Genomic DNA, 27883 nt, shown 5'->3' with positions numbered 1-27883 from the left:
CTGCGTATCTGTGTGAGGTTGGGGTTTTCTTTGTGTACTTCAACCAAAACAGCACACCACAAGAGCAAAAGCAGGTATAAGAATCCAGTTGTCTGGGGCGCCTGGGTGGCACAGCAGTTAAGCGTCTGCCTTCAGCTCAGGGCGTGATCCCGGCGTTAGGGGATCGAGCCCCACATCAGGCTCCTCTGCTGGGAGCCTGCTTCTTCCTCTCCCACTCCCCCTGCTTGTGTTCCCTCTCTCGCTGGCTGTCTCTATCTCTGTCGAATAAATAAATAAAATCTTAAAAAAAAAAAAAGAATCCAGTTGTCTTTCATGAAGCCACTCATGAAAGATTCAAAGTAATGAAAAATTGCCACACGTTAAGATAAGGCTTTTGGAAAATAGTCTTCATTAAAATATGTTAACACGTGTCATGGTTTATTGTTGTTAAATAAATTTAAATGGCACACTTCTAATTTCTACTATGGTAATTATTGATAGAATAACTGCATATATAAAAGCTTTTGGGAGCCTTCATAATTTTTAAAAGTTTACACTTGATCTTAGCCAAAAGGCTGGGAAGCGATAATTTTCAAAAGTCTAAAGACATCCCAATGCAGAAGATTTGAGAAGTAGTGTGTAAGGATTTCCCGAGGAATAGTGCTGCTAGTCATCGGATGTATCTTTAATTTTACAAGAAAAGGGAAACGATTTTCTGGAGTGGTTTTACCAATTTTTACACCCACCAGCCATGAATGAACATTTCTATTCCAAAACCTGGCCAACTCCTAATATAGTCAGATTTTAAAATTTTAGCTGCTTGAGTGTAATGGCATCTCATTACTGTGATATTAATTTCCACTCTAAGAGGTTGAACACCGTTTCATATGTCTATTGGGCAATTGAATATCTTACTTAAAGTGCCTTTTCAGATCTTTTGCTCATTTTTCTATTGTGTTGTCTTTTGGTTTGTAGAAGTGCTTTATATATTTTGAGTATTTTAAGTATCTTCTTTTATACTCTGTTCTTTTAGTCTAATTTTTTGATGACAAGAAATGCATTTAAATTTTAAGTTGAATTTATCAATCTTTGCCTTATATTTGGTAGTTTTGGGTCTTGTTTAAAGATTCTTTTCCTACCCTGAGATTATAAAGGCGTCTTTCTGTATTATTGATTTTGTCTTTCACATGGAAGTCTTTAATCCTAGAAGATGATTTTTGTATGAAATAGGGGTCTGATTTGTATTTTTCTCCCAGCGGATACCCTGTTGCCCAGCACCATTTAAAAGAACTGTTCTTTGGGGCGCAGTATAGACAGTTAAGTGACCGACTCTTGGTTTTGGCTCAGGTGGGTGATCTCAAGGTCATGAGATCAAGGCCGACATCAGGCTCTGCACCTAGTGCATAGTCCGCTTGGGATTCTGTCTCCCTCTCGCTCTCCTCCTGCCCCCACATATATGTGCGCNNTTTCCCTCAAATAAAGGGAAATATGCCATGCCACCTCTACCACATTTGTATGGGTCTGCTTCCTGATCTCCATTTTCCATCGCATTATCTATCTGGATCTCTATTCTGTTCCGTTGTTTACTTGTCTATCTGCACAAACGCCATACTGTGTTAATTTCCAAATCGTTGAGTCTTGGTGTCTGCCTAGGACAAGTCCTATTTCTTTCGAGAGTGCTTTGCATGTTCTCAGCCATGTGCTTTTCCATATAACTCTTAAACTCAGTTTATCAAGTCAATCAACTTTTGTAATTTAGTTTGTTAAAAGAAAATAAATTGCCCTGACATGATTTTCATTTGGGTTACATTGAACATATAAATCGATTTGGGAGAGTCAGCATCTTTATGATGTTGCGTCTTTGGATCCATGAGTGTGCACTTGCTTTCTGCATTCGGTTAGGTCTCTAATGACTTGATAAAGTTTTATATTGTCCTTATGGGTCTTCTCTTCTCTTAGGCCCTCCCTGCCCCCAAATATTCCTCTCTTAATTCTATCGTAAATAGTGTTTTTGCTTTCTGTTACTATTACGTAGGAATATAATTTTGCATTTGGTTACTTTGCCTAACCAAATGATTTCAAAAGAGGATATTGGTTTTCCTGGATTTTCTACATATTTTCTATATATTTAATCTTATCTATGTTTCATGATCTATGACAGTTTTATTTTTTTTTCAACCTATTGCTTTTTATTTGATTATATATTTGATATATTTGCCTTATTACACTTGTATAGTATTGAATTAAAGTAGTCATAGCAGGCAATTTGTGATGTTCCCACTCTGAAAAGGAAAGCTTTAAATTTTATCATTAAGTATAATGTTTGCTGCAAGGTCATTGTAGATATTCTTTATCACTTACCAAAGTTTCCTTCTTAGTTATCTGGGAAACTTAAAAAAAAAATCTTTCAAATGAACGTTCAGTTTTATCTGTTGCATTTACTATATCTAATGAGATGATCATGTAGGTTTCTTTCACCTAAGCTGTTAATATAATGAATCTTGGTAATTGATTTTTCTAATGTTAAATCAACCTCTGTTCCTGAGATAGATGCAATTTTGTCATGCTGTGTTATCCTTTTGTATTTTTGCATCTGTGTTGCTTAATGAGATTATCATAATTTTTACATATATTTGAACCAACATCAGGTGCATACAATTTTAAAATTAAAGTGAAGTAAATGAAGTAAATGGAACCCTATGAAGTGACTTTCTTTAATCTCCAGTTAAATTTAAATTAAAAATTTATTTTGTATTTACTAATTTTGTTTTGTATTTACTAATTAAAATCTATTAATTTTCTTAAAATTAAAATTTAATTTTGTATTTACTAATAATGTAACCTCACCACCTTTACTTTGGAAGGAATTTGTATGATATTTTGCTTTCTGTGTCTTTTTGTTTCAGGTGTGTTTCAGATGTTCTCAACTGAGTCCAATCTGACAACCTTCTCTTTTAACTGAAGCTTTATTCCTGTTCCATTTAATAAGTTCCATATTTGCACTTAAATCTAATGTAATGCTCTGAAATTGTGCTACATGATTAGATTTCTTTTCTCATGTGAGCCAAGCTTTAAGGCTACAAGCTTCTAAGGGCCCAACTATCATTCAGTTCCACAGATTTTCTAAATTCCATTATTTTTCTTCTTTGACTTATACTTTACTTAGTGATGAATTTCTTCCTTTCCAAAATGTTGTCATTTTGTCGTCCTGTTTCTGTTACTGATTTCTGGTTGGAAAATGTGTGAAAAGGGCATACTTTCTGCAGGTGGTGTGTGCAGGGTTCTCTCTGTCCACTGGGTTAGTTTGTTGTTCCTGTTGTTCAAATCTTCCATATCTTTACTGAGTTTCAGCCTGTTTGTTCTGTCAGTTATTTAGAGAACCAGTGTTAAAATTTCCCACTAAAATTGATTTTTCTCTTTTCTCTGTGTTTATCAGCATGTAGCTACTTCAGGGTCTTTTAACATCCCTGCCCAGTGGTTTGTCTGGCATGGCATTTTGAGAACAGTGGCATGGCCCTACCATAGGATGGTCTTGAGCTGCTTGGCTTCTATGATTTGGGGGACTAACCCAGCCCTGGTTCCCATCTAAATTATCTAATATTCAGAGTTTGAGTGAGCCAGATTAACTGAAAGGATGCATGCGTGTTTAGGGCCACAGGGGTGGGTTCTTTCCATCCATTTTCATTGCCTGGGCAGTTAGCCCACGTTGCGTGATTGGAGATGTGTTCTTCCCACCTCCATGGACGTGTTATTTGGTGGTATGGCTCCTGCTAAGGAAAGGATAACTTTGAATTCCTATCAGATTCTGGTACTGAAAGAATTTCTTTTTAGCCCAGCTATAATAACCAGCCTGCCTATTGTTGTCTACTATCTACTTGTCTAGATTTGGAGATCTTTGGTCTTTGTCAACAGCTTGACATGATGAAGAAGATGAGCGCCCATAGAAAAGTCAGTCTTTTAAACACAGAGATTGTTTTCATTTACTTATCCCCTAAGATTTATTTCTCTTTTCTTTAGTTATTTGAAGGATTGAAGGCATTTCGAGGAGTAGATAATAAAATTCGACTGTTTCGGCCAAACCTCAACATGGATAGAATGCATCAGTCTGCTGTGAGGGCCACTTTGCCGGTACGTAAATTTAGGAGTTTCTTTTGTGTTTCTCTTGATGTGATGGGTCACTGTGAATGTACCACAAAACAAATCATTTCTGATTCCAGTTGACCCTTGAACAATGCAGGGGTTGAGAGTGCTGACCCCCAGGCAGTTGAAAATCCCCCGAAAAATTAACCAAGAGCCTACTGTTGACTGGAAGCCTTACCGAAACATAAACAGTTGATTAACACATTTTGTATGTTATATGTATTACAGACTTGATTCTTATAACAAAGTAAGCTAGAGAAAAGGAAGTGTTATTAAGGAAAACACAAGGAAGAGAAAATACGTTTACAGTACGTACTATATAAAAAAAAAAATCCACATGCAAATAGACTTATGCAGTTCACACCCGTGTTGTTCAAGGTTCAACCGTAGTTAGATCAATATTCAGTAGAAACCGTAAGAACACTTTAGTTACTTCTGATCTACTTTGTAATCAGTGAGGTAAAAATACAAGAAAATAATCAATACTAATTAGCAATTCCACATTCTGCTTCTTCATGAATGTCTGGGGAGGTTAACGTGTATATAGGAGATTATAGGATAAGGAAGAAAAATATACCTCAAACAAATAAATAAAATTTGATTTTTTAAGTGTTTTTTAATTATATTATGTTAGTCACCATACAGTACATCCCTGGTTTTTGATGTAAAGTTCGATGATTCGTTAGTTGCGTATAACACCCAGTGCACCATGCAATACGTGCCCTCCTTAAAATAAATAAAATTTGAAGACGCTATGAAATTATAATATGTGAAATGGAAAATAAGGTGTACCACACAGATATTTTGGGAGTATTTTGCCTAATTGCTTGGGACACAGGCAAGTTTGTGGTGATTTAATTATTTTGATATTTTACCCCAAGCTTTATTTTTTTTAAGAAACTGATATCAAAATGGTTTGTCATGGCCCTTGGTGACTGTCTATAACATTGTTCAAGAGCAGAACTCATTATATGGTGGGTTGGATTTAGATCCTAAGACTCACGGCTAGATAGGAGGTGTCTTAGATTACTTCCCTTCCCTGAGATGTAACCAGGCTGCCTTTGTGAACTGAAGGAGTCTTTTTCTTCTTTTGCAAATTCTGTGTACCTAACTTCCAGGAGCCTAGCCCAAGCTGTGCTGTGAAGAAGCCCAAGTAACTACTCCTTTTTAGCCAGGCTCTTCTTCTCCTCCCTATTTTTGTAACTCTTCCCCCCCCCCCCCACCTCCTTCAGAGGCCATGATATAGTGCCAGAAGAAAAGTGAAGGTAAGTTCTTTAGGATGGTTTCACTCTTGTGCCATTACAGACAAATTACCAGGAAATAACTTTAAAGTGGGGACAGAAGGAAAGGGAAGTAACATCTGTTGGACCTCAGCTCTGCCATAAACTGTGTTGTGTAGTTTTACATTCCTTCTCTGTTTAATACTAACGGTAAACCTCAAGAAGGAATGTGGTTAAAAAAAAAAAAAGTGCTGTACATGTTAGTAGCATCTTTGTTCCTAGAAGAAAACTCAGAGCGTAAATGACCTGCCTAGAGTCACAGAATAAAGGCACAGGGCAAGAAATTGGAAGCAAGTCTTTTTTTTTTTTTTTTTAAGATTTTATTTATTTATTTGACAGAGATAGAGACAGCCAGCGAGAGAGGGAACACAAGCAGGGGGAGTGGGAGAGGAAGAAGCAGGCTCATAGCAGAGGAGCCTGATGTGGGGCTCGATCCCGTAACGCCGGGATCACGCCCTGAGCCGACGGCAGACGCTTAACCGCTGTGCCACCCAGGCGCCCCATGGATGCAAGTCTTTTTAATTCCTAGTCAAGTTCTGTTTCCACTAAATCTTCGGTGACTCAGGGTGGTGATGTGTCCTATATGATTGGCAATCCTGATTTCTGTATTATTGTGCTGTGGCTTCTGTTCTAAGTTCTTGTTTAAGTAGCCAATTCTTGCTGTCATGAGTTCTACTTGGATGTGTGTTTCTGACTCATTTCAACCTTGGATAACCCATGACACGTGTCTCTGAGAGTATGCTTCTTTGCCCTGTTAAGTGAGTGGAAACTACTTATTTTACAAACTGTCACCCATCTAGTATAAGAAAAGCTTTTTCTTCTTAGCAATAAACTGCTCTTTGCCTTTGTCCATTTTCCTGTTGGGGCATCTGTGTCTTTCTTACTCATTTTCAGAATATCTTAGCATATTCAGGTTATGATTCTTGGCTAGTTATGGGTTACGAATAACTTCACGCAATTTGTTGCTTCTCAGTGCAGAGTCTGCTCAAGGACTCTCTCCCTTCTTTCTGTCCCTCCCCTCCACTCTCATGCACATGCTGTCTCTCAAATAAAAAATCTTAAAAAACAAACAAAAAACCTCTTTTCTACCTTAAGGTGACAGAGCTATTTTTTAATTTTTACTTTGTAAAAGTCTTAATGTTTTGTTGCATTTAAATGTGTAATCCAACTGTAGTTGATATTTGCTATGGAAAGAGGTAGGGATCCACTATTTTTATCTCCTCTACATCCCATCACAATTTTGGAGGAAAAAATGACAGAAAAAGATTCTTGTTTGGTTTTATTATTACTACTTTTTTTTTAAGATTTTATTGATCGATTTATTTGAGAGAGAGAGGGAGAGAGGGAGAAGCAGGCTCCCTTGGGAGCCCAATGCAGGACTCGACCCCAGGACTCTGGAATCATGACCTGAGCTGAAGGCAGATATTTAACTGACTGAGCCACCCAGGCACCCTTATTACTACTTTTTTTTTTTTCTTTTTTAAACAGTCTAAAGCTTTCATGAGGATCATTTCTTATTGCTACAGTGGAGGAAAATCCCACTCTTCATTATGTTTTCCATTCTTTCAGGTATTTGACAAGGAAGAGCTTTTAGAGTGTATTAAACAGCTTGTGAAATTGGATCAAGAATGGGTCCCCTATTCAACATCTGCTAGTCTGTATATCCGTCCTACATTCATCGGAACTGAGGTACAAACTGACTCCCTGTTTCTGGGTGGGCAGCTTATCATCGTTTATTCATGTGTAAAACTTTTAGGATATCGTTTGAAATAGCCCCCAATAACATAAATGACTCCTTCCTCCTGATTATCAAGACCAGGTGCCAGCAAACATTTTCTTTAAAGGGCCAGATGGGAAATATTTCAGGCTTTGTGGGCCATATGGTTTCTGTCGCAACGCCTTAATTCCACCATTGTGATCCAGCCATAGTTACCAATGTAATGAGTCAAAGAGTGAGCAGTGAGCAAGGCTGTTTGCCTTCTCTTACTCAAGATTCACCAGTATTTCCTCGTATTTTCCTGCATGTCCTCAAAGGCATTCCTCGGTGTAGTGTCTCTTGTCTTGGCAGCAGTTCTCCAAGGTAGAAGTGGTAAAGCTTTTTATTTTCATTTTCCTGAAGTCCTGGGATTACCAAGGAGTGGGAGTGGAAGGCCCTCTTCCCCCACAGAAACGTTGAAAATGAAGTTCACAACGAGAGTTAAGGAAGGAACTTGCGAGCCAGAGTCAGAGCTTTACACATCATGTCCATAAGATCTGCTTAGGTCACAGTCTACTGGTTGGTGCCCTTGCAAAAGAAAGACATGCCAGAGAAGCTAAAGCTGTTTGTGTGGGTTGAAGATGTCCTATAAGGACCCTGTCACTTGTCTCCTTCCTCTTCTAGGAAGCTGTGGTCTTACAGAGAGCGGGTGGTATGGAGGAATAATGGAGGGGGAGAAATGGAGTGTGGGTGGCAGATGAAGGGGCTGTGGCATGTGGAGATCTTTAGGAACAGGGAGAATGAGCTGGCACTCTTGCTATAGTCTAGCCATTCTGCTCTCTACTAGGTAATTGCAGGCTTACCAGGTTCTCTACTCTGCCATCTGAATGCAAGAAGTAGGGAAATATATAAGGCCATAGAATAAATACTTAATGGTCCTTTAGCATCCTTTTGATGCCTTTTGAAAGACTGCTAAGACTCTAGGTAATGAATTTCATGAACTGCAGTCTTCCTAACAAACTCGAAAGAATTGGGGCGGGGGCGCCTGGGTGGCACAGCGGTTAAAGCGTCTGCCTTCGGCTCAGGGCGTGATCCCGGCATTACGGGATCGAGCCCCACATCAGGCTCCTCTGCTATGAGCCTGCTTCTTCCTCTCCCACTCCCCCTGCTTGTGTTCCCTCTCTTGCTGGCTGTCTCTATCTCTGTCAAATAAATAAATAAAATCTTTAAAAAATAAAAAAAAAAAGAAAGAATTGGGGCAATTAAAAAAGTTATCTGCTCCTTATGTCTCTGACATTTTAATATTAATGAAGTTTTATTTTCTAATTTTATATTTTTATTTATATAATATTTTCAGTTTTTACATTTTAGGATAGGAAGAAGCAGTTTTTAAAGTTTGTTGAAACATTGTTACTACTCTGGAAGCACTGTCTTGCATTTATTCTGAAGTACTTTCCCACTCTAAGATCAGATTCTTCTATTCTGAGTTTGTTGAGAGTTTTTGTTATGAATGGATATTGGATATTGCTGATGCTTTTTCTCAGTGTTTCGACATGATTATGTGGTTTTGTCCTTTATTCTAAAATTACATTTGTTGTATTCATTTTTTGGTGTTAAAACAACCTTGCATCCCTGGACTAAATCCTATTTGGTTACAGTAAATAATTCATATTAAGTCTTGTATCAGTTTGCAGGTATTTTGTTAAGAATTGATGTCAATGACCCTACAAGGTATTTCCTAGCATACTTTCTTCTGAGTCCCGGAATCCTATAATCTAGAGTTCGACAAGCTTTTAAACCTGATTTTGTAGTCCAGCATGTTGTCACAATAATCCTCTCTATTGGTGGTCTTCAACTTTTTGCATTTTAATCGCCCAGGTTTGTTTGATTAATTCATTGATTGATGGGGGGAGGGGCGGAGGTAGAGGGAGAAACAGAATCTTAAGCAAGCTCTACCGCCAGCATGGGGCCTGACTCGGGCCTCGATCTCACAACCCTGAGATCATGACCTGAGCCGAAATCAAGAGTCGGATGCTTAAGTGACTACTGGCTGAGCCACCCAGGTGCCCCCACCAGGGTATTTTTTTTTTTTTAATACAAACATTGACCCCAGTCCCCAGAGGTTCTCATGGAGTAGATCAGAATGGTGATTCTGATACCTGCCCAGATTTAAGGATTTCAGTGATAAAAGCCCTGCCAAGTAGTCTCTTCTACTACATTCTATCAACTTACCTCTTTGATTATGCTTTGGAATCAAGAATTTTTTGAAATCTGCTTTACAAGTAGTAAGTTAAGAATCGAAGTAAATAACTGCTATCATTTGGTAAGTCAACGTTATTTATATTTGGTATATTTATATCAACGAGAATTTTTCTAATTAAAGTACAGACAGAAAACAATCGCTTATAATTCAGAAATGAGCATAATACAAATAATGTTCAATAAAGCATATGGATTTAAACATCTGTACACTACACCACACAGATGTCATACAATCTAGTCTGGTAAATTACCACGCGCTGTCTTTTCATGGTGGCTGCGTTTGATAAGTGAGGTGCTGGCTGGAGGGCTAGGCCCAGTGGCTTCCGGTTCACTGGGGCTCTCTCATCAGGGATGGCTAACTTTTGCTGGCCTTATTATGTTACTTGGGTTCATCACTGGCATCACAGAATAATTGCAGGCTCACCTCTGTATCAGTTATCTGATGTTTTGGTCTTGTCTGCTGCTGGCTAACATCCACATTTTACTTTCATGTTCTTTTCATGGTTAGATTAACTGATTAAGTGGGTCGTCGATCCAAGAGGAATTTTGACTTCTTTGAATGAGCACATAAATATATGTCAGGGTAATTTATTAAGTGATATGATCCCCTCTTCGATCTCATGTGCCCAGTTTCTATTCCTGGGCATGGCACTCCCTCGTGTGTATAGAATATTCAGTATTCTACAACAAACTTATTTGCACTGAGCTCCAGCCCAGATCCAGGTAATCTAAATCTGTGGAGCTAGGACCAGAGACTCTGCATTTAAACAAACTCTCCAGGGATTTCTTAACTACTTTCAAGAGTATCACTATCTCAAGCCTTGTGAAAGAATTAAATATATGTCTAGCAGTCTTTAATACTCTCTTTGCTCCTGGGATTGCAAACTGGCACCAGGTAGAAATATTTATATCTTTGAAAGCTCAACTTCATCCCAAGGGCAGGGTGTTGTTTTCACTTTCAGGGGCCATGATATAACAGTCTAATACTAATTATTCCTTTTCGCGCCCAGGATGATTTGGTAGCAGCCATGTAATAAGAGAGTGGCTTTACTACCAATGTATGAATTTCATTATATTTGCAACGCGTTCTGCTTCTTTACACGTTTTATAATTAACTGACCCTTCATTTTTACTGATTTACATAGGTAGTACCTATGTATGAATGTTTTCGTGCAATTCTTCATATGTCTTCTGGCCGCCTTTGGTAATAATTAGATCTATTACTAAAATCCTTTTAGATTTAGGATTATAATAATAACAGAATAGTATTTTACTGGAACGTTTAGAATTAGCTACTAATATATAACCAGTGGGTAGAGCTTGCCAATAAAAAATACCAGGCTGCCAGTGGGTGGAAATTAAAAAAAATTTTTTCTATAAGGTTCATATTATTAAACAAAATACTAAACATTAATACATAAACCTCTCGTAAAAAGTTTAGAGAGTAAAATATTCATGTTATCGCAAGATTTCTTATTAAAACAAGAATTTCAGCATCCCTTTACTATCTTTGGGAATACTTACTTATAGGTAGTTAAAAACTTAAAGAGAATCTAGAAGCTGGAGTGCTTCAGACTACTGCTGATTCTATGTCACTTGGAAATTAAGATAAAATTTGAAAGCTTACTATTTAAAGAACATTTACGTGAACAGTTTCTAGATTTTCACCTTACCAGACAAGAAGTTAAAATTACACGACTGTCACGTTCAATGCTGGATACCGAGCAACCTTACATCTAGAGAAGCTGGGTTTTGCTGATTTTAACATCTGCTGTATCCAGCTTCACTCTGTTGAGTAACTCCACACAGGTACAGCTGTATGAACGTACATACAAACAAACATTTTATTTCCTCAGTGATTCTAGTAAGCGGACAGGTGCTTTGACCACAATGTATGGTGAAATAGGCACAACCATTTACTCTGAAATCCCCTGTGTGATCGTGGCGTTCAGCCTTTCCCTTTTCCAGGTTTTCTCAGTGTCATCCTCTCATTCTACTGGCGATGATTGGAGAGGTGGTGGAGTGAGGCTGAGTAGTAGCAGGGCTGAGAAGCCATGTCATGGAGAAGGGTCAAGTCTGATGGTCTAGAGTCAGCCCACCCAGTCCCTCTGACCAGGGCTCAGGCCGAGGCCTCCGTTCTGCAGACTCCCAGCAGATTGGGCTTTTTCAGCTGCACTCCTAGACAGACTGACCTTGGCCCGTGTGGAAGGTGAGGGATCCCTCATATTCAGTTAACTTCTACATTCAGAGCACCCCTAAATAAATTTCTGGATTGAGCTCCACTTACTAGAGAAGCAGTCTGCTTTTGGTTAATTCCAGCCTCAGATGCACAGAATACAATCCGAACAGTGCAGAACATTTTCAGTCACTTCACATAAACAGTTTCCCCATTCACAACTTCTGGAAATCTTTCAGTGTAACATTTTCATGAGAGCTTGCGTTTATAAAATCCTGCTGCCAAATGGTCCACTCCTTGATTTCTGGTTCACTGCATGGGGAGCTTAAGGACGTAAATTTCATAGACATGTCTTTCTTTTCCTTCTATTGCCTTGTAAAATCTTTGTATTACACATATAATGTAACCTATATTCATAACAGTTCCCATGAAAAGAATTCCCTTTATTCACTGCCCTTATTTATGCTGATACATCTAGAATCTTACTGTCATTTCTCTTCACAATTAGCCTTTATAAATGAAAGAATCTGTACAGATTTGAAAACTAGGTATAGGGGCGCCTGGGTGGCACAGCGGTTAAGCGTCTGCCTTTGGCTCAGGGCGTGATCCCGGCATTATGGGATCGAGCCCCACATCAGGCTCCTCCACTATGAGCCTGCTTCTTCCTCTCCCACTCCTCCTGCTTGTGTTCCCTCTCTCGCTGGCTGTCTCTATCTCTGTCAAATAAATAAATAAAATCTTTAAAAAAAAAAAAAAGAAAAGAAAAGAAAACTAGGTATAGCAACAATTTGTGGTCCTGTAACTTGTGTTTTGTTCACACTTTCAATGTATTCCTTTGCAATCCTATTTGAGATAGTTAGATATGCCCCTCCCTGCCTTTCTAAAGTAAATAAATAAATATATTTTTTAAGTATTTATTTTTAATGTAATTAAATTTCTTTTCTGTGTATTTTGTGGCTTTTATATATTTTTAAAAAATTCTTCCTTACTCCAAGGTCATACTTCTGTTTTAGAGTTTTGCTTTTCCATTTAAATGAAATCCATTTGGAAGTGAACTTTGTATGAAGGACTCAATTTTATTTATCTCCATATGGATACCACATTATTCCATTACTGTTCATTAAGTGGTCTATCCTTTCTTCCCTGATTTACAATGCCAGCTGTTGAAATGTTAAGTTTCCATAGATGAAGGCTATTTTTGGCTCCCCAGGTGTACCTTCTCTCTCTCTTTCTCTCCGTCCCTCCCCCCCCATCTATCTATATATCTATATATACATATTTGTGTTTTTGTGTCTCTTTTTTGCATAAATGGCAGCCATACTATGAACAGTTTTGTTTCTATTATTGTTTTGCATTTACAATTTGTCTTAGAGATTCTTCCGCATCAGTACATACAGATCTACCTCTATTTTACCCATTTTCTTAGCAGTAAGGTATTCCATCGTGCATATATGTCACTTAATTGAATACAGGGTGCCATAAATTATAAGTCACCCATTATTTTATGCACTGAAATGGAAAAACATAACGAAACTATGATGCAGTACTTTTCTGACAGTCCTGACTGATTCATGAGTTAATCATACCAGCCTTTCATTTTATTTTTTTTTAACGTGTGTTTTCAGAGGACATCTGCAATTCTTCCTGCCATCATTTGCACTGCTTGGCTTGTGATAGGCATTTTTATTTTTGCATGTAGCTTAATAACAAAAGCTAACACAGCTTTATCTTCATATCGATTTCTTCCTTCCAGAGGTCCCATGAGAAGACTGGTTACTGCTTTGCAGGAAAATATTCAATTGCAGTTGTTCAGTGTTACTACAAATATTTGTTTCACTAATATCAAATACGTGTCCGGCTCCTATTTTTCCACTTTCTATCCAAATCATACTGTAACTTTTTAAAGACATTTTAAATGGCAAACTCAACATGTATGGCATCACCAGTGCCCATAAGCCATTGGAAGTACCATCAGTACGAACAGCTAATTCCAGATCTGGTAATGCCAGCTTTCCCATGAGTGCTACTTAGCGAATAGCAATTATAAAATGCTGAGTCTGGATTTCAGACATGTTAAATGTGAGAAAAAATGGACGTCTTAGAATCAATGAACTATCGTAGCATAATTTATGCAACCAGTGTCCTGTTCATCACCTGTTATATTGATAGAACGAATATAAGAACTATTATTAGTAAATTGAATAAAATGAGACAGTTAAATTTGGAAATCTTAAAAATGCAGGCTTTCTTCAAGGAATTTATGTTGTAGACAAATCCCCTAGTTCACATGAAGACATATATTGAAGGATATTTATCGCAACTCACAAAATTTTCTGACCAATTGGATGTGAATATGAAAGGGGAAAGGTCAAGGTTTCCTTTGGGCCAGAGCAACTGGATAGTGACCATTTGTTGGGATGGGGAAGAGTGAGGGAAAAGGTTTTTCTTGCATATTTGTTGGAGCGGAGATGGGTAGAATCTAGAGTTCGTTTTGGGCATGATAACTTAAGCTCGAATTATCAAGTAGGTGGGCAGATCTACAGGTCTGGAATTCAGGGGAGAGTTTGGGATTTAAGTAATACCTCTAGTGTTTAACATGTAACGCCTTTAGAGTCAAGGGAATGTGACTCTAAGAGATTTCTTAAGAAATCTAGATACTGATGAAAAGAAGGTGAGGACTAAGCCCTGGGGCAGACCAGCATTTAGAAGAAAGGGAGATAAAAAGGAATCAGCCAAGAAGTCTGAGAAGTAGCAGCCTGTCAGGTAGAAAGAAAAACAAGAGGGCTTGGCATACCAGAAGCCTGGTAAGGGACATGGAAGCAGTGACCAGCTGTGGCAGATCCTGCCCACAGGACCAGAGAGGCAAGGCCCAAGAACTGACTATTGGATTTGGCAACATGAAGGTCCTTGGTGAGATGGTTGTCCCGGAGTGGGACATGTGGTAAAGGGAGTGTGTTTGTTTTAGATGGGAGATACTGCGACATATTTCTAAGCTGATGGAATGATCCAGAGGAAAAGGGAAATTGATTGTTAAAATATTGAAAAGATCTCCCAAGCTCTTCTTCTGTCATGGTTCAGCTTCTAAGGGTGACAGTACAGGCAGGCAGTGTTGTGTGACTAGATGGAGGGGACAGAAGTAGAGTGCACCTGTTTCTCTGCTCCACTGTGTCGCACAATGCCCCTCAAGATTTGTACATACTTGCCATCATAACCTCCTCTCCCCCCATTCTCTCTTGAATCCACCACATTGACTTTTTTTTTTTTTTTAAGATTTTATTTATTTATTTGACAGAGATAGACAGCCAGCGAAAGAGGGAGCACAAGCAGGGGGAGTGGGAGAGGAAGAAGCAGGCTCATAGTGGAGGAGCCTGATACGGGGCTCGATCCCATAATGCTGGGATCACGCCCTGAGCCGAAGGCAGACACTTAACGACTGCACCACCCAGGCGCCCCCAGACTTTTGACCCTCCACCCCAACTCCCGCTGAAATACGCTTGTCAAGATCACCAAGGACCTCCACGTTGCCAAATCCCGCAGTCAGTTCTTGGGGCTCCCTTGAGTGTAACATCCTTTCGCTTGCACCAGCCCACTCAGGATCTCACTTGGTCGGCTGGGTTGGGACTTGCCTGTTTGGGAAGCATCTTCATCGCAGTTATCAGCTCCCTGTGTTGGTCTAAGTTGTCTCTCTATTCCAGGCCCATTGTGCGCTCGGCCCAGTCAATTGAACCAAACTAGATGGAATCACAAAGTCAAAGTCTGAGCGCCGAGGCTAGGTCAGTGACGAGATCCTGGTTTTGAGGCCGTTCTTGATACAAGGAAAATGCTCCTGTAGCATTTTCCTGTCCTCCAGAGAAGGGGTCAGCAAACTTTTTCTGTGAAGCCAGGCAGCTACTCATCTCTGCCTTTGTGGCACAAAAACCTCAATAGGCAACACATAGATGCATGAATGCACGTATTCCAATACGACTTTTTAAAAAAACAGGAAGCAGGCTGAAGTTTGCTGACCCCTGATCTGGTCATTTCAGAAAGGGAAATGAAGCATGGTTTTTCTAAGAGTGACTCATTCTGGCTCTTCCTAGGTACTTCCCTATCAAGTTTTCTTGACCACTTGTTTAATAATCCATGCTAAAATTTCTGTTTAGGGTTGATTTCAAATATGCCAAGCTGTATTTCCTAAGATGTTGGTATAATAATCCTGTCTTTTTCCCAAGTGCTCATTCTCTACAATTCTAACGTTGAGTGTTGAAGGTAGTTCCCTGGTCCCATCTACAGTCATCCTAACTAATGTCGCCTTCATGCTTTGCGTATTGGCACATATTGAATTTCTTTACCATTACTGTTACAAATGAGTATTTATAAAAACAAAAAGAACTGCTGTTTGTTGGATGCTTGAAAAAGAGGAGGTTCTGGGTGCTTTCCACAGTTTATCTAATTTAACCCTTACAATGACACTGGAAGCAGTCACTAGAAAAGAGTGCTAGCTCTCTTTTTGTCAAGTGTTAAGTATATGCTGTCTTTCTCTTTGAACAGGCATGAGATCTCCTACCCATTTTATAGCAAGCCTCAGAAAACTCTGGACTTTAGCTTCCCTCCTGGTATTCTTTGAACGTCTGCGTATGAATTCTGTTAGTTTAGGAAATAAGGCAGGGGGCAAAGGGGCATTTTCTCTGGTGTCGGTGCAACATAGGAGGATTGGTATCAGATTTTCTTTTTCATCAAAGTAGTTCAAATTTGGCAAATAAGCCATCTAGGTTATTTTCACACCTTCTTTCTGTAAACGACTTCTTACTAAGATGAAGATTCATTCAACAGATAGGTAGCAAACCTGGTGTAACAAGGCACAGTGCTCTGTGTAGAGGACAAAGATGGCCTTGCACTTCACGGAGTGTGTAGATTAGCGAGAGGTAGAGAATTAAAGAAACATTTGTAAGCAACTGTGATGGACATTTTGTCTAAATGCACAGAAGTGCAGGGTGCTGTAATAGCGTGTAACACAAGTACCTAACTTTGTGAAGAGGGTTCATTTTCTGAAATGACATTTGAATTGAGATCGGGGGGTTTGTATTACTTCGGAAGGAGAGGGGATGTCTTAGTCGGCTCTGGCTGCCATAACAGAATACCACAGATTGAATGTCTTAAACACTAGAATTTATTTTCTCACAGTTCTGGAGGCTGGAAGTCCAAGATCAAAGTGCCAGCAGGGTTAGTTTCTGATAAGGTCTCCCCATAGACGTCCACCTTGCTGTGTCCTCACAGAGCCTTCTGTGTGTGTGGAGAGAGTGGGTTGGGAAGGGAGGGGAGAGCTCATGCTCTAATGTCTCTTCCACTTCTTAGAAGAACACCAGCCCTGTTGGATTAGGGCCTCACCCTTTTGACCTCATTTGACCTTAATGACCTCCTTAAAAGCCTTAGCTCCAAACGTAGTCACATTGGGGGTTGGGGCTTCGAATTGGGGGTAGACACATTTAAGTCCATAACAGGGGCAGGGGAGAGTGTTCCAGGTAGGGGGAGTAGTTCAAGAAAACATGTAGAGGGGCGCCTGGGTGGCTCAGTCGTGAAGCGTCTGCCTTCGGCTCAGGGTGTGATCCCGGTGTTCTGGGATCGAGCCCCACGTCAGGCTCTTCCGCTGGGAAGCCTGCTTCTTCCTCTCCCACTCCCCCTGCTTGTGTTCCCTCTCTCGCTGGCTGTCTCTCTCTCTCTCTCTCTGTCAAATAAATAAATAAATAAATCTTAAAAAAAAAAAAAAAAAGAAAGAAAGAAAACATGTGGAGGCAGGGAAGTGAGGAGGTTTGGACGTGGGGTGCCTGGAGTGTGAGGGGCCGTGCTGAAGGCTGAGGTAGAAGAAAGTGCTGCCCCGGCTTGAACTCTTTCCACGGTAAGAAATCTTGGATAGTTCACTTACGGCTTTAAACTTTGATATTACAACAAGAGGTCTCGATTAAGCGTAGAAGATCGAGAGCTTAATAACTGAGGCCTTGGGCAAATCATTTGTTCGGAGCCTCAGTTTCTTCAACGTAAGAATAGGAATTATAACACTTAACTTCCTGGCTTGTTGGATTAGATGAGGCAATAACTGTGAAATGTCCTAGAAACCAAAAACTGTATAATTATTGAGGGTTTTTTAATCATTCACCAAACCAACTAGTTTTTCCTACAAGAACTGCTTGAATTTGTTATCCCTCCGTTTTGTAACTCACACACTTAAGGCCTTGAGTGGACTCTGGTCCTCTCCATATCTCTTCTAGCACCCCTCAGTCCAATATTCTTTACTGTTATCCCCTGTAAAACAAAGTAGGCTCTTCTTGGAGTTAAAAAAAAAAAAAGTCACGCCACTCTCTCTTTTTTTTTTTAAGATTTTATTTATTTATTTGACAGAGACAGAGACAGCCAGCGAGAGAGGGAACACAAGCAGGGGGAGTGGGAGAGGAAGAAGCAGGCTCCCAGCGGAAGAGCCTGACGTGGGGCTCGATCCCAGAACTCCAGGATCACGCCCTGAGCCAAAGGCAGACGCTTAACGACTGAGCCACCCAGGCGCCCCTACTCTTTTTGAAAAACGTTCTGTTATTCCCAATGATCTTTCTTCTATCCCATATTTGTCTTGCTTAAACAGAATTATTCTCAAGCCTCCACACGGCTGCTGTGTTCTCTGTCTTCCACGCCGAAACAAGGACTAACTAGTACCTTTCTCAGCTCCTCGGACACTTTCTGCCATCCTTTACATAATCTGAAATTCTGCCTTTTTATAGCTAATTTTCTGACTGACTGAGAAGTAGTGATTTTCACTGGAACACATCACTTTATTTTCCATCATACCCAAGTGTCTTGTATTTTGTGCAAAATATGCATGTACTTAAGACCTTTATGTATGTATTTGTGAGGTGTAGTATAAAGTAAGGTGAGTATTTTTTTGTACACATCAGAATTTCAACTTAAGTCAGTGTGGTCCCTTGAGAAGTTATATACTTTGCATCTGTGAGATTTTATTTTCCTCATTTCCCATGGCTTTTATTTTTTTTTAAGCCCTCTTCAATTCCTTATATATTGAAATAATCCGGGAAACTAGAAAAAAGAAAGAAAATGTTCATAAGGAAATGAGACGTATAGAAACTGATCTATACAACTTATCAGATGTTCATATTTTCTCTTTATTTATGTAGCTTTTGCTTTATTTGAACAGAGGCCTGACCGTGTCACCATAGAAGTATATTTCCTGCCATTTAATTAATATTATTGAAGAAGTTGCTCCAAATTTAAATTGCTTTCCAGGATAGAAGGGAGAACTAAGACAAAGCAGATAATGGTTCCTGAGGTTAGAAACAGACCCAGTCCCCAAGCTCCCCTCCTGATTCAGTTATCTTTTATTTATTTCACTCTTGAAGCAGTGTGACCATTTGCAGTAAAGTCAGAGTTCTTTTCATGAGAAGACAATCAATATAAGTAATCATTTAAGGATGAAAGTGACCACGCTGTGATTGACAGTAGTACTTGAAGTACTTGTAAAAAAAACGTGAGTTGGCTTCGCTTAAATTTCAGAAAATAAAATGTTAGTACACATAAACACATTTTCTCTCAGCATTGAAAACTTCTCATCTATAATTTACCTGCTTGCTAAGAATAAAAGTGTTACTTAAAGGTTTATTGATTTTTTTTTTCCCCAGAAAGAGATGTCATGCATATTATTCTGTTTTTCCATCTCTGCTCTCTATACCACCACCTAGTGGAGTAAATGCAAGTTTACCTGTCAATTAAAGTCAGGGGAAGGACATGAGGAAGATGAAATTTATCCCACAACAAAATTTCCATGATGATGAGTTATTGCTTTTAGCCTAATGCAGGTTGTGAAAAATACATGAGTTCAGGGTGAAAAAAGTCCAGACATTTGTGTGGTATCCAATAAAATGCTTACCAGTTTGTCCGCAAATAAGCTATTTTATTCAGAACCTTAGAAGCTGGATAAATTACTGAGGCTTTGTGCTGAGATTGTATTTCTAAGTAATGCTGGGAAGCTTCTCTTTATTACTCAATATGGCGGTGCAGAAACATTTTGCTTTTAAGTATTAAGCTTCAAAGCTCGTCTGATACAAAAAGTATCATTGTATTTACTCAACTGGTAGGTACATAAAAGTGTAGATATAAATTAGTCAATTTTTATCAAAGCTGGGAAGAAAGACAGGTATGTATTATTATTCTGAAGTTTTTTCTCCCAAACAGTGAAATTAAAAAAAAAAAAAAAAAAGGCAAATGAAGCTTTAAGGCTCTTCACTCTTTTCTGGTAGGGGAGTCCTGTTCAGCCCCAACTAAGAACAAATCCAAACAAGTGAAAAACCAAAACCTGTTGTTGCTTGCTGACTCTGGCCATCCAAGCCTTTCTTGGTCTCATGTTCACATGGAATGCCAATGGAATCATCTTCCCATTTTCTGAGGGTTGCGTGCCTTTCAGATGGCATCAATATGCATGTATACAAATACATTTTTTATGCCCATGAATATTTTACCTACCTGATTTTTGATGACATGGCCATAAGTAGTGAGTGAGGGCCTTGGGCAAATAGTTAGTAGAGGGAGATACAATGAAATTCAGAAAAAAATATCCCCAGACCCACTTTAGCCAGTTCATCAAACAAAACAAAAGCCATAAAATCAGCTGGAGTTGAGTCTCTTCTTATTCTTACCGTGACAGACTCTTAACCACTGTCTAGCCAGACAGGACTCTGGTGAAGACTAGATATATAGCCTGAGACTGTCATTGTAATAGTCCTGGACTTGTTTTCTCATTCCTGATGGTCTTGAATCGCATAGAATAGCACAGTGGCCTTTTTTGCCTTTATAATACACAACCCTCAAAACTTTCAGTCTTTCAGTTTTCCTCCTTAGTAAAAACTGAGTAATTACTTATAACTGTTTTGTGCTGGAGACAAAAACATAGTTTTGCATTGTTGTCTTATGATTTCCCAGTGTTTGTGGGGAAAGACCATGTTCTGTCTTTGTCATTCATGACACAAGTTTCTGAGTCCTTCATCCTCTGGCTTTTGGGGGGAATATTGATCTCACCTGGTGTCTTTGCGTCTAGTGAAGGTCCACGCTTGCTGTCTGCTGTCTGTGACCGTCAGGGGTAGTAATAGCACACCCACACCCACCACCTGCGGGAGGCCCTGGCATGTCTTGAAGTGGTTAGTAATCTGTGAACACAGAAGGGGAAGTTAGAAAAGCAAATATTGCATTTCCTCTCCAAAGACTAAAATCACGTCTGTGTTCTTCCCTTTTTCAATTCCCAATCAATGCAAGGTGTTACATAGCTGGTTGTCAGAAATACATTTCTCTGCTCGAAGCCCTGCTCGCAGAAAATTGTGACAAATTTGCTTCTCCCCTAAAATCATAACTCAGAAGGCAAAGCAGAATGAATCCTCAGCACTCCATTCTTTGTGTTTTGTTCTTAAAAGACCATCTGGCTTTGTGTAACTCAACTTGAGAAGTAGCAGCTCCTGCGCTTTAGACAGCCCCTCCGGGAGATCGTTACAGATCTATTCTAGTCTTAAGACTGGTGTCTACATTTAAATTAACAGTTGTGTGTACTTTTACTCTACCGCAGCCTTCTCTTGGAGTCAAGAAGCCTACCAAAGCCCTGCTCTTTGTAATCTTGAGCCCAGTGGGACCTTATTTTTCGAGTGGAACCTTTAAGCCAGTGTCCCTGTGGGCCAATCCGAAGTACGTGAGAGCCTGGAAAGGTGGGACTGGGGACTGCAAGATGGGAGGGTAAGTGAATATTAGTTTCTGTCTAAAGGAAAGAGTCCCTCACAACCATTGAGTTATCGCCATCTCAAATCAGTCCAAGTACATATGTTAATATTCAAGTTGAAATGCCCCATTTTTTGTTTTGTGTTTACTCTTCAGTGTTAAATTGCGCTGATAGTTTGGGGGCACCTGGTTGGCTCAGTCGGTTGAGCATCTGCCTTCGGCTCAGCTCATGATCTCAGGGTCCTGGGATCGAGCCCCACATCGGGCTCCCTGCTCGGCAGGGAGGGTCTGCTTCTCCCTCGCCCTCTGCCCCTTCCCCCTGCTCATGCGCTCACGCTCTCTCTCTCAAAATCTTTTAAAAAAAATTGCGCTAGTTCAAAGGATAACCTGTGAGAGAGAACCATCGAATGTTATACAGTGGCAAGAGCTAAAATAAGTAACTAAAGCGGGAATCATGTTAGTGCTTGAATTCACTGCCCCTGGAGGCTGGTGCTCTGGCTGCAGGCGGACAGGTGGCCTTAAGAGCATCTGCTGCTGGGGCCAAGGCTCTCAGTTGGCTCCAAGGAGTCCTGTCTGGGGAAGGTGCCCGCTTCGCTCAAGTGCTGTCTTCATTGCCACAGATTGTAGCCATACCTGCTGCCAGCTGGCTGAGGGACAGCCCTGCTTTGGCTCTGTCAGGCCGGTCTCATTGGCCATATGTAGCTGGCTGGAAATAAAAGAGCATTTGAAAAGTGTTAGACAATTTCAGGGGTGGACTTGGCCGTGATATGAGAATGCCCCTCTGGGGGAGCAAGAATAGCCAGATGAAGCAGTGGGCTCTTCCTTCGTGTCCATCGAGTGCTGATATGTACCACATACGCAGGCGGCCGCAGTCCTGGGAGGTGACGCGGTGCCAACGTCCGGGCTCGGGGGAACATGCAGCTTCAGGGAGCCCCGGGAGTGTCCGGTGACGGGTGCTAGGATGTGAGAGAGATGTTGACAGCTGACTTTGAACCCTCTGTAGTCCTTCTGTATTTTCTTTTTCTTTTCTGCCAAAAAAAAGGTTAGAAAATTCTGTGCCCTGTCCTCCCTGCACTTTTGGCTCTGCATTCTCTCATTTCTGTCTAGAGAAATCCTAATGAAGTCCAATAAACCAGGAAGTCCCTTTCTTTTCCTTTGGGCGTGGAGCACTCCTTCCTGACCATGTGCTATGCTAGTCAGGTTGAAACAACTACTCTTGTTTATTCTCCTGATACCTTCTTCACCTGTTCAGGCTCCTTCACAGAGCGTAAGCACCTGACACCGTGTGTACCCCATCCTTAGGACTTCCCTAGAGTTCACGTTACAGTAAATCAGTCTTGATGAAGAGGTAGTAAGCAGCTGGTTTGCCTCTTTAAATCTTGCTTTCTAGCTCCCCCTACCTGCCCAGGGTAAAGATGACATGGGGGACATTGAGAAATTGCAGGGAAATCTGTAGTTTTAGTATTGGGGACAGGTTGTTACTTATAAAGATTATATGATGCAGTATCAACAGAATACATGGTCCCTAGAGGCCAGCTAAAAACTGTTATTTGCTGCACAACACAGAGAGTGAACCCTAATGTTACTTTGGATTTGAGTTAATATTAGCCTGTCAGTGTTGGCTCATCAGTCATGACAAGTGTATACTAATGTGAGAGGTTAATGGGGGAAACTGAAGTGGGAGATAGGGCATATGGGAACTCTTTTTGCTTACTTCTTCTGTAAGCCTAGAACTGCTTTAAAAAAATAAAGTCTATTATAAAAAAATTAATACTTTGACTCATTAGGCTCAGGTGGACCATGAGCAGTGGAAGTTGGCGTGAAATCTCTCGGAGAAGAGAATATTGGATCCCACAAATAAAGCAGAAATGGCAAGTGGGAAGGCAGTAACCCAAAGGGTGGACTTTTAACCAAGGAAGTGCGAGGGAAACAGGATTCTTCATTTAGTATCAACCTATTTAGTTGGCAAAGACATTGGCAGCCCCTTTAGATTTTATCATTGCTTTCTCTCTAAACCAATTAATTCCACAATTACCTTCCAAGTTTTTTAGAACCTCTGTAGTCAACTGGCATTTATTAAATAGCTATTGATTCTCCTCAGCTCAAGAACTTTCTGCTTTCTCAGTAAATCTGAGGAAGAGAGAGAAGATTTTTTTTTTATTCTAAGATTATTTCACCTTTTTTTGAAGCCATCAGAGATATTTTTCTTTTATATGCATAAGTGAGAAAAGTAACACGAGGGAACACAGCTGAAGGAGAGTTCTAGCACAGTGGTTCTCGCCTGTGGCTACAAATTGAAATCAGCTTTACCAGCTACTCCTCTCTGGGTTCCACGGCTAGAGATTCTGGTTTATTTGGTCTGCTGTATAGCGTGAGCATGAGAATTTTTTTTAATTTTATTTAAATTCAAGTTAGTTAACATATAGTGTATTATTGGTTTCAGGGGTAGAATTTAGTGCTTCATCAATTGCATAACACCCAGTGCTCATTTCATCACGTGCCCTCCTTAAGGCCTGTCACCCAGTTACCGCATCTCCCCACCCACCTCCCCTCCAGCAACCGGCAGTTTGTTCTCTATAGTTAAGAGTCTCTTATGGTTTGCCTCCCTCTCTGTTTTTATTTTATTTTTCCTTCCCTTCCCCTATGTTCATCAGTTTCTTAAATTCCACATAAGAGTGAAATCATACAGTATTTGTCTTTCTCTGACTGACTTATTTCACTTAGCATAATACTCTCTAGCTCCATCCACGTTGTTGCAAACGACAAGATTTCATTCTTTTTGATGGCTGCATAATATTCCATTGTATTTCTATACCACATCTTCTTTATCCATTCATCTGTTGAAGGGCATCTCGGCTCCTTCCACAGTTTGGCTATTGTGAACATTGCTGCTATGAACATTGGGGTGCATGTGCCCTTCAAATCACTATTATTGTATTCTTTGGTTAATACCTAGTAGTGCAATTACTGGGTTACAGGGTAGTTCTGTGAGCATCAGAATTTTTTAATATGAAGCTAAAGTTGAGAAGCACTGAGTTAGAAGAAGGTCTTTCATCATAGGAACATCTTTATTCCCAATTTGTTAGTTTCATCATTAACATGAAAAGAATGGCCCTGCCTCCACTCTAAATTAATCAGTTAGCTAATTAATTAATTTATACTCTCATTGCGTACTTGAATACAAGCTTTGAAGTCAGATAGCCCTGGCTTTAAAACCTTACTGTCTTGGGATGTTACTTAAGTGCTTTAAGCCTCAGTTTCCTCGTTTACAAAATTAGGGCAGTAATACCCATCTTACCTGTGCGGGTGAAGCAGGATAATGTAAAGTGCATGTGGTGCTATAACCTAGCAGTTAACAGCATGGGCTTGGCAGTCAGATATCTGAGAGCCCTACACTTGTATCTCTGTGATCTTACATAAAATTAAGTACCCTCTTTCTATAAGTCCTCCAAAGTATAATAAAGTATGGTGTTGTTTTAAGATGATTCGGTGAAATATGGACTTAAGTACTCAGTACCCTGCCTGGCAAGTACTAAGTATCCTCTCAACAGGCAAGAGTTGATATTACGAGGCTTGCTTTCTTTCTCTTCCATCTCTTGGACCCTGCCTTACGAGCTATCAGTTGGATTTCACACAATAGAATTTACTCTCTTGGACAGATGTATTTAATATATCTTCTCCCAGATTTTTATTCCATGTACAGTTAAAGTTTTTCTGTATAGATGGTTGTCCAAATTTTTCATTTTTCTCTTCCTCCCAAGATCATGTGTTTCTTTTCTGGATATTGAATATTCTGAACATATTATCAGCATATTAATGACCCTGTGGATATTAATAGTACAGTTTACACCTGAGAGAATTTTGAGGAAGAACTCACTTAGGGAAAAACACCATCTATGGAATATAGTCATCAATCAATCAAATAAGCACCAAACAAATAAAAACCTTTTCTTTCAATGTACTGAAACGGTTGAGGTCTTTGTCTTTCTGGCCCAAGTACCTTCATGATGCTAAGGAACCACCATTTTCCTTCAGCTAACATTCTCAACGGTGTGTATGTGTGTGTTCTTAGAAGCTTCTTGGAAAGACTAATTATTCATGCTATGAAAATTCTCCTTTTCATAGAGAGCATTTTATGAGAGGAATTATTTATTTTCAGATATGGTAAGATCTCAATGGTCATGTCTATGAACTAAGCAAAAGTCAATTAAAATAGAATAGTTATTTTAAAAGAAACTTAATTTTATTAGGATATAAGAGGCTCACATAAACTGTTTCTTAGTTTTTATAGTTATTGTTTCATTTTTTTCCAAATAGCCCTATGCAGTGTATAAAGCAAGTATTTGCATTTGCCAAATGAATTCGTCAAGACAAAAATATGAAAATACTGACTTGCTTAAGTTCACACATAGCCAAATAGTAATAGTTCAAGAGCTGCGTTTTGGTCCGCTGGCCCCAAACCCATGCTCTTTCTATGGGACTCCCCCCCGAAGTCTCATTTATTCTCATTATTAAAAAGTATTCCTAATTTTAACTCCATTATTGCTTATTTACCATTGATTCTGAATCTGGGCGGTCCAACTTTTTATGGTCATCAAACAAAAGCCTCCTATAAAAAGAATTGTATCCTCTCTAGATTGGCTGATAACTTACATTTTATTATCTGCATTTTGAAGGTCTTTTTTTTTTTAAACATTTATTTATTTTAGTGAGAGAGAGAGCAAGCACAAGCAGGGGGAGAGGCAGAAGGGGAGAGAATTGCAAGCAGACTCTGCACTGAGCTTGGAGCCCAATGTGGGGCTCCATCCCACCACCCTGAGATCACGACCTGAGCCAAAATCAAGAGTTGGACGCTCAACCGACTGAGCCATCCAGGCACCCCATTTTGAAGGTCTTTTAATGAATCTTACATTACCTTGATGTGACTAAACCTCAAGACCCATGTTGCTGTAGCCATATAACATAATGCCTATTTCCCATAGTTTTTCTAGAATGTTTTAGTTATTAGTCAATATTCTTTGAGTTGCAAGTCAGAAAACCAACTCAAGGGGTGCTTGGCTCAGTCAGTGGAACGTGTGATTCTTGATCTTTGGCTTGTGGGTTCGAGCCCCACATCGGGTGTAGACATTACTTAAAAAATTTTTTTTAAAAGTATTAAAAAAAAAAAAAAAACTAGCTCAAACCACCTTAAGCAGAAAATGAAGTGAGTGGCTCATGTAAGTAGGATGGTAGCAGTGGACCTACTAAGGGCTCAAGTCGTTGTTGCTAAGTTTCCTTTGCTCTTGCGCATGTCCTGCTCAGCTGCTATCCTTCTCCCCAGTCTGCTTCTCTCTCGCTTGCCCTTTCCTTTCTCCTTCCCTCCTCCCTCCATCTCTTGGAGTAGCTTCTGCCTGTGTGTTAGCCTAGGGCTCTCCTACTTCCTTTCTCCTGTGAAAGGTGGGGATCATGAACATAGTAGACCCCAGGTTTTTGTCACAGCAGACACGCTGCCGCTACCCCAGAGGGTAAAATTCCATCTTTCAGGTTTCCTGCATTAAAATGAATGAGTGAATCACTCAAAGAAGGGCTTGTGTGAGCAGCTTAGGGTACATGCCCCCCTTTAATTCAGTTGTGTAGGGCAAGGTATAATGACTGTCAACCCAAGCAGAATGACTTGTCTCAAAGGAAGGGCCAAAGAGAAGATAGTGGGAAGGGGAGCTATGAAGATGAAAATGGCAGACAGCCATGGTGAATTTGGCTCTAGTGCTTAACTCAATATTTTTAAGTGACATTTTGATCTTGAGCAAATGTAAAAGTGGTACTTTAAAAGGCCTACGTGGGTATTTTGTGGAAGCTGACATTAATGCTACTTTGTAGTAGTTATTGTAATATGTTTGATTGTTTCTGAATATTTGTTTGGGGGCGTCATAATCCAAGGGTGGGTTTAGGGTTTCTTTCTAAGCCCTCGATTGTCATATGGTGGTGCTTCTCAGACTTGTTTGCTAATGTCCTCGGAAAGCCGAGGAAAGTGAGTTATACAACCAGGGGCTTAGGGAGACAAGCAAACATCGTATTTATTTGAGGACTCTTATGTTTTATCTGAAACATTCATCCATAATTTTCTCATTCAAGTTTAATAAAAGATAACAAATTTAAAATGTTATTAAACTAAACTGTTATTCTAGGAAGATGTGCTGTCTTCCTTTGATTTTGAATAATCTAGAATGAATAGTGCAGGTTGAGGACAAATGGGACTTTGGAATACTTTTGGTTAAAATCAGGATTTTTAAAACATTTTTAACATTTTGTCCCACCCGTTGGAGAATTTAGACATTGGGCATTAGAAAGAAAATATATTTCTTGGATATATTGAAAGGTCTCAGCTAACAGCACAACTTGGTGCTCTGCTACTTCATGTAATTTGATACATGTTTGGCTAACTTAGAGTATTGGTGTGAGGTTTAAATGAAATAATGCGTGGACAGTTGCTTGGAATGTGAAAAAATACTTAAGAACTTGGAACTGTTATCTTTAACTTGGCTATTTACCTTTGTACTCATTATCTCTACTTTTCAATTTAGGATTCCATGATTTTGCTGTGTTCTCTCTCTCTCTCTCTCTCTCTCTCTCTCTCTC

General features: G+C 39.7%; 1 protein-coding gene across 8 annotated transcripts in view; it reads left to right on the top strand.

Moving 5' to 3' along the window:
- BCAT1 (branched chain amino acid transaminase 1) overlaps positions 1 to 27883 on the top strand; it is a 99889-nt gene that overhangs the window by 47989 nt on the left and 24017 nt on the right. For 7 of the 8 annotated variants that reach the window (XM_008693130.2, XM_040642252.1, XM_008693129.2 and 4 more), the window contains 3 exons: positions 3997 to 4107; positions 6969 to 7088; positions 21123 to 21286. In XM_008693130.2, the coding sequence (XP_008691352.1) occupies positions 3997 to 4107; positions 6969 to 7088; positions 21123 to 21286 (395 nt within the window). The remainder of the gene's footprint in view (positions 1 to 3996; positions 4108 to 6968; positions 7089 to 21122; positions 21287 to 27883) is intronic. The other variant, XM_040642251.1, reaches the window with a different exon arrangement.

This window comes from Ursus maritimus, unplaced genomic scaffold, assembly GCF_017311325.1.
Source record: "Ursus maritimus isolate PB19 unplaced genomic scaffold, ASM1731132v1 scaffold_26, whole genome shotgun sequence".
NCBI classification, from domain to species: domain Eukaryota; kingdom Metazoa; phylum Chordata; class Mammalia; order Carnivora; family Ursidae; genus Ursus; species Ursus maritimus.
Note: the sequence above shows the minus strand (reverse complement) of the source record. Positions and strands in the feature narration are given on the sequence as shown.